Source organism: Lygodium microphyllum, chromosome 30, assembly GCF_053477565.2.
Source record: "Lygodium microphyllum isolate KBCC chromosome 30, Lygodium_microphyllum_v1.1.10, whole genome shotgun sequence".
Classification (NCBI taxonomy): domain Eukaryota; kingdom Viridiplantae; phylum Streptophyta; class Polypodiopsida; order Schizaeales; family Lygodiaceae; genus Lygodium; species Lygodium microphyllum.
The window spans coordinates 16,992,741-16,998,740 of NC_141164.1; the positions used below are offsets into that span (position 1 = coordinate 16,992,741).

At 41.3% G+C, this 6,000-nt stretch overlaps 1 protein-coding gene across 2 annotated transcripts in view; it reads right to left on the reverse strand.

Annotated features, from left to right (window-relative positions):
• Positions 1–5,787, reverse strand: part of CYP97A3 (cytochrome P450, family 97, subfamily A, polypeptide 3) — a 65,945-nt gene extending 60,158 nt beyond the window's left edge. Inside the window, exons 1-9 of one of the 2 annotated variants that reach the window (XM_087672694.1) lie at positions 5,438–5,787; positions 5,181–5,352; positions 4,582–4,810; positions 4,323–4,394; positions 4,114–4,224; positions 3,934–4,012; positions 3,577–3,734; positions 3,387–3,482; positions 3,208–3,309 (exon numbers count right to left, since the gene is read on the reverse strand). In XM_087672694.1, coding sequence (XP_087528820.1) covers positions 3,208–3,309; positions 3,387–3,482; positions 3,577–3,734; positions 3,934–4,012; positions 4,114–4,224; positions 4,323–4,394; positions 4,582–4,810; positions 5,181–5,352; positions 5,438–5,630 — 1,212 coding nt within the window. In that variant the 5' untranslated portion in view covers positions 5,631–5,787. Of the gene's footprint in view, positions 1–3,207; positions 3,310–3,386; positions 3,483–3,576; positions 3,739–3,820; positions 4,013–4,113; positions 4,225–4,322; positions 4,395–4,581; positions 4,811–5,180; positions 5,353–5,437 lie in introns of both variants that reach the window. The other variant, XM_087672693.1, reaches the window with a different exon arrangement.
• Positions 5,788–6,000: the final 213 nt, after the last annotated feature.

Consider the following 6,000-nt stretch of genomic DNA (forward strand, 5'->3'; position numbering starts at 1 on the left):
ATGTCTCAAAAGCACGAGACATGTACTCCCTCTCTCTATCTATGCAAAGTGTCTACACTTTCAAGCTAGTTTTAGCCTCAAGCTTTGCGACAAGATGTTTAAATGCATAGACACATCTAAGTTTGCTTTCAACCATACACGCATGTATACCAAGAGTAGTCATCAATAAATGTAACAAAGTAAACATGACCTCCAAGTGCATGTGTCCTCATGGGACCACAAACATCATAGTGAATAAGCTGCAATTTTCGGACAGCATGCACTACACCATCGTTATTTAAGGCAAATCTAGGCAGCTTGCCCTAAATACATCCCTCACATGCATAAGGAGGTGGAGTCTCCACTGAGGGCAATGCATCTACCATATGACACCTCTGAAGGGTCATCAAACTCCCAAAACTCATATATCCATAGAGAGCATGCCATAGCTCTGCATTTTGCATTGTAGACAATAGAGTAGTGACTACTAGAGCATCATGAGGTTGTGCATCATAGGTATCCAACAAAAACAAAACCTTATACAAGGTCCCAGATAGCTTGAGTGCATGATCCATCTCCCTGTCTTTGACAATGCATATGTCATCCTCAAAGATTGACCTGAGAGCCATGCTTGTTAAAAGTAGAGCTAGACAAAAAGTTTTTTGTAATGCCAAGCATAAACAAGACATCTAGAAGTATGAAGTCAGAACCATTTACAACAATAATAGTGAGTATTCCAAATGCCACAAGCATCATAACTATTGTTGTGCTGATAAATGCAAAGAGGAAAACAAACACTTCCTAGAAGTGGTGTGCTTTGAAGCTCCACTGTCAAAATAACATATTTGATGCATTTCAACAGCACTAAAAGCTGAATCAGCCATTAAAGAATCATAACTACAAGTCAAAAATGCATAGTTCTCCTCCACAAAGTTGATTGAAGCATCACCATCAGTAGATTTTCTGGCTGATGTCTCTTGGACAGCCAAACTAGAGTGCTTTTTCTTCTCTTTGGCTAATCTCTTATGGCATTCATCAATATAGTAACCTGACTTCTTGCAATAATGACATTTCTCCTTCTTTTTAGACAACCTATGTCTTGGACAACCTTATTTGATGGCTGTCCAACATTACCCTTTTACTAATTTTTTACATTTTTCTTGACTTTTCCTTTGCCTTTGAACTTGCAAAGCATAGCCACATCTCCTCAACACAATGCAATATTTTTCTAAGTCTGTTCCTCTTGCAATAAGAGGCCTTCCAACTCCACAAATGTAAGGGGCTGCTGCCCCCCCCCCCCCACACACAAAAAAGACAACATCAAAGAGGTGTGGAAACCAAGATACGACCCTGGAAGAGAGTTTGGTGTGATATTTACCAATTCAGCACCCTAAATGATTTCATTCACATTGAGCAGCTACTCGTGCAAATCCTATATATTAGTAAGGTGATCTGTCATGCTATCACCCTCATCCATGTTCACATAGGCAACTCTCTACGGAGATCAAATATTTTGGCCTTGTTACATGCTCCAAATATACACTCGAGTACATTCCACGCTGATTTAAAGATCTTACGAGACCGGATGTTTGGAATGATCAATCTTTTCACTCACAAGGCAATCAAAGAAAGTGCATGTGAATCTTTTGAGTCTCATTTCCTCTGATCCTTGTTAGGAGGGGGAGGAGGGGCAATAGCACCAACACCAATAGCCTATCATCTAGTAGATTGTACTTCTTAGAATACCAGAAATCCCCTTAAGATTATGCAACAAGTACCAAACTATCACACAAATGCGAAAGTGTGGCCAATTTGACCCAAATCAACACTCAGCCAAGAAATAACAACAATGCACTGATGTACCACACATGCCTCGTCATGCATACCCTCAAAAGTACAAATTACAACAACTTAATGCTGATTCTTACCAAAATTTACTGAAGTTTCCCAAAATTTTATGCTCAATCGGACTATAACAACAATTAAATATTGTTATACTGCTTGTTTACTGCCTTGGAATGCGTGTCGAGTAAAAGCCCCAGATTTCTTCCTAAAATTTCAAAGAAATTGAAGAAATTTATACCTTGCAACTTGAATTTCTACACTAGTGTCACATCAATGTGGTACCAACAGTGAACAACAACTGGAATCTGCCTCGTAATGCGTGTCGAAGCCTCTTGGACAAAAAGCCCCAATTTTCTTGCACAAATGTCCATGAGATTGTATAGTGTCGGCTTTTCCAATGAAGATTTACACATGGGACTGCAAATCAAGCAAAAGCCTCAAAATTTTTTGCAGGAATGTCAAAGAAAATGTGAAATTTCTTCGAATTGGTTGTCACTTTGAACTCCAAGAGCAAAAATTTGACAAAAGCCCCAAATTTTGGGCGGCACAAGCTGAGATTCAAAAAGAGATGACCAAAATGAATGGAAAATTGCAGAAATTTCAAAAAAAAAACCCAAATTTGAAAATTAGAGCTTTTGCACGTTTAAGGGTATGCAGAAAATCGCAGGCAGGGCTGAGTAAGCAAAAATGAGAAATTGGGCAGAGCTGAAAACAACAGCAACTCCTCAGGTTGCGTCTAGGCTATGTATGGGACACTGGTCCTTGTAAAGCAGCCAAAGGAGCTGAAGGATAGCTAGCTGAGGCAACTTTAAGGCTACATAGATTTGCTATGTTGGAGCTGACTGGGAGTAAGGTGCAGTGCACGTGGTTTACTTAACCTTGTACATGGCAAACAAGACCTCAAAATAGAATTTGAAAATCAATAGATCGGCTAATTTTATTAAGCTTTGGTTTGACGTTGTACAAGGTTGCCTGGCCCTTTTTCAATAAAGTGCACAGTGAACGAGCTAGTGACAATGGGGATGCACATTCTCAACCAAATTTATGCAAAGGCGTTTCAAAGCATGACACCTCAGCAGGCTTCTTGCTTACTGATATGCTTTCATATTCAATGTTCCTGCTTCCACTTATTTGATGTGCCCTATTACATGCTGCTGGGCTCCAAAGTAGTCTGCTGATTTGGCTGCCACGTGCTGCCATCTTGTGAGTTCCTCCATGGCACAATTGGTGTTTCACACAAATACATGCATGCCATACAAGGGTAAGTCCATCTATCCATTTGCAGTTCCACAAATTTCACTTCAGAATGGTACCCCGTGACAAAATTTGACAGTTAAAATAGAAGGAAAAACTGAGTGAAAACCATAAAAAAGAAAGTTTTACCTTAGCAAGAAGGTAGAATGCCCATGTAAGGACTGCTGCTGATGTTTCATGTCCAGCAATCAACAACGTCATTAAATCATCCCTAAGCTGCTTGCTTGAAACCTGGACAAAGAAGGATCTCAAGTGAACCAAATTTTGGTCCCTTCTAGAGCTGACACATATTCTGATCAGAAACTCACATCATCCCCGGAAGCCAAAAGAAAATGTAGAATACTTGGGTCTCTTTCATTCATGTACTCCTCGCTAAAATCAACATTTTCTTCATTGACAATTCTCTACAACATCCAAGGTAAGTAAGTGCGAGAATCCAACAGCCAATACCAGACATGGTTTGCTAGAATCCAAGTCTAACTATGTTGTTAGTTGTACCTTGCATGTAGCAATAAGGTCATCCAAAGTCTTGTTGATCAACTTAAGAGCAGCTTGTACCTTCTGCTGCCTTGGAGATAGATCTTTAATAATGGGAATATTCCAGTATGGAATGACAGCAACACTCCGATATTCAGCTTCTCTAAGGGCAACATATACTGCCTAATTTGAAAATAGATTACATAGCCAGTTCAGTGACTGTAGTAGAATGAAGAAAAAATTAAGGGCTTATCTCAAAGCATACCTCCACAATGCCAGTCTCATGAGACAATGAATCAAAATCATAGTTGAATACGGCCTTGCCAATAATGTCAAGTGTTAAACGGGAAAACAAGGATTCCATTTCCACATCCTCACCATTGCTGGCAGCAGTGTCGAGCTTGTTGGACAGGTTTTCTGATGCTCTACCGAACAGCCCTATCATTTCAGCCACATACTGCAAAGCATAATTTCAAATTTGCTGCATTGGCCCCAAAGGCCTAAGGAATTCAATGCCATCAGCTTCAGTATGCAGAACAAAGGGGACAAAAGGATCACCTTTTTGTGTAGTGCTGGAACAATTGCACGTCTCCGAACTCGCCAAATTTTTTCCTCTGCAGGTATGAGGCCTTTACCCATCACAAAATCTAAAATCTCTGCAAGGATACCCTGAAAAGCACATTAAAATATATTGAACTCTTATGCAGGTCTCCAATTCAATTACCCATGAGATAAGAGATGAAAATTTCTCATTTTCATGTGCAGACCTTGGAATAAGCCTTTGAATTGTCTTTCAAAAGGCGTTTTGCTATGGCAGGGTCTGACACAATCAAGAAAGACTGTTCACAAGGGAAACCAATAATATATTACCATAATGGCTTGTGTGCAAGAGTATTTCCAACCTTAAAAGACCCTCTGGTACTGAAATTATGAGGATTTAAAGCCTGAATCCACTAAAATTCACAATATCGTTGTGCTTTGAACTATGTACAAACAAGCCAATGAAAAGCACCACCATTCACATACCTTGGGTCCAAAATTTAGCCTGAAAATACCACCGTAAGTGAGGTAGAGGTCATAGAGGGGAATAAAAAACGGCTGGCCTGTGATAGCCTTAACATCACCTCTTGCCTCGGGTATTTTTTTGGCCTTCTCCAATCTGTTATTTCTCTCGAAGAGAGCAAGAGTATGAGCAAAGCCCCTTGCAGCTTGACCAAAGTTGAGTAGAAAATCCCGCAGCTTTTTCAAATTGCTTCTGCCAAATCAAACCAGAAAATATTCGCCTCCGTTGGGACAGTGTCCATGTGTGCATGCATGTGCTTGCGTGCATGCGCACGTGTGTGTGTGTGTGTTATACAACAAGACACTACAAACTAGTGGTTCCATCAAAGAAATTCATAATATTCAGTTCATGAAGGAAAAATTATAAGCTTGCATTCAAAAGGTACATAAGTTGCTTCACGAGCTAAAGGTATATTAACTATGCCATACAAGATACATCAGAGAATATGCGTGCGTGCGTGTGTAGTGAGCATACTCCTCGTTGTATATTATACTTTATTGTTTTTGATTGCAGTCGTTCCTTAAAAATATTGTATGAGCGCATGTGTGAAACTGAGTCCTACTTTGATGATCCGACGGTGAACTCGCCAGACAGAATACGATTTCTGAGCTCATTCTCGTTTCGAGTTGCCACAATTCGCTGTAACCTCTCCAAGCCAGTATTTTCCAATTCATCGCAAGCATTATCTCGGTCCAGGGAACAATACGTGAGAAATGGCGTGCAAGATGGAGAAGCTGCCGGCATTGATGTAGAAAAGCGAATTAAACAGGCAAAACAACTGGTGCAAATGCATAACACTTACAAAGCACCTTCAAGTACCTTCGTTCGAAGGGCCGCTCGATGAAGCGTTAAAATGCCTCGTACAAAAGCCGCTGCGATGCTTGAAAGCGGCAGAGAATGCAGATTTATCTGCTGCAAAGACACGTGAAGGAGGAGGTAGAGAAGGAAACGGAGAAGAAAAAGGTGCGGAAACAACGCACTCCACATTGCAGGCCACTTGGAATGTGGCCATGGAAGCTGCTTCACTCTGCCGGCACACTTTTAGTTCCAAGCGAATTCTACGTTTGCTTTCGTCGCTTCCAACAGAGAGACACACGGGGGAGAGAGAGAGAGAGAGGAGGAACAGAAGCGACGGGAAGAGACTCAAGAGAGAGTCCTCCTCAGCCAAGTGTTCACGATAACTTATTACTAGCCGCTCCGCGCCTAGACTCGCCCGGCGCTGCACTAGGGCGGGCGCGATTTTCACGACGAGGGCGGCGGTTGGACGCGTGGCACCTGGCCCCACGTTTCTTTGTGAGGAGGTTGGGGGCTATCATGTGACATCCGCCCCCAACCTCCCCTTAACTAATAGTAAAGATATACACATCATTAATACTCAAACC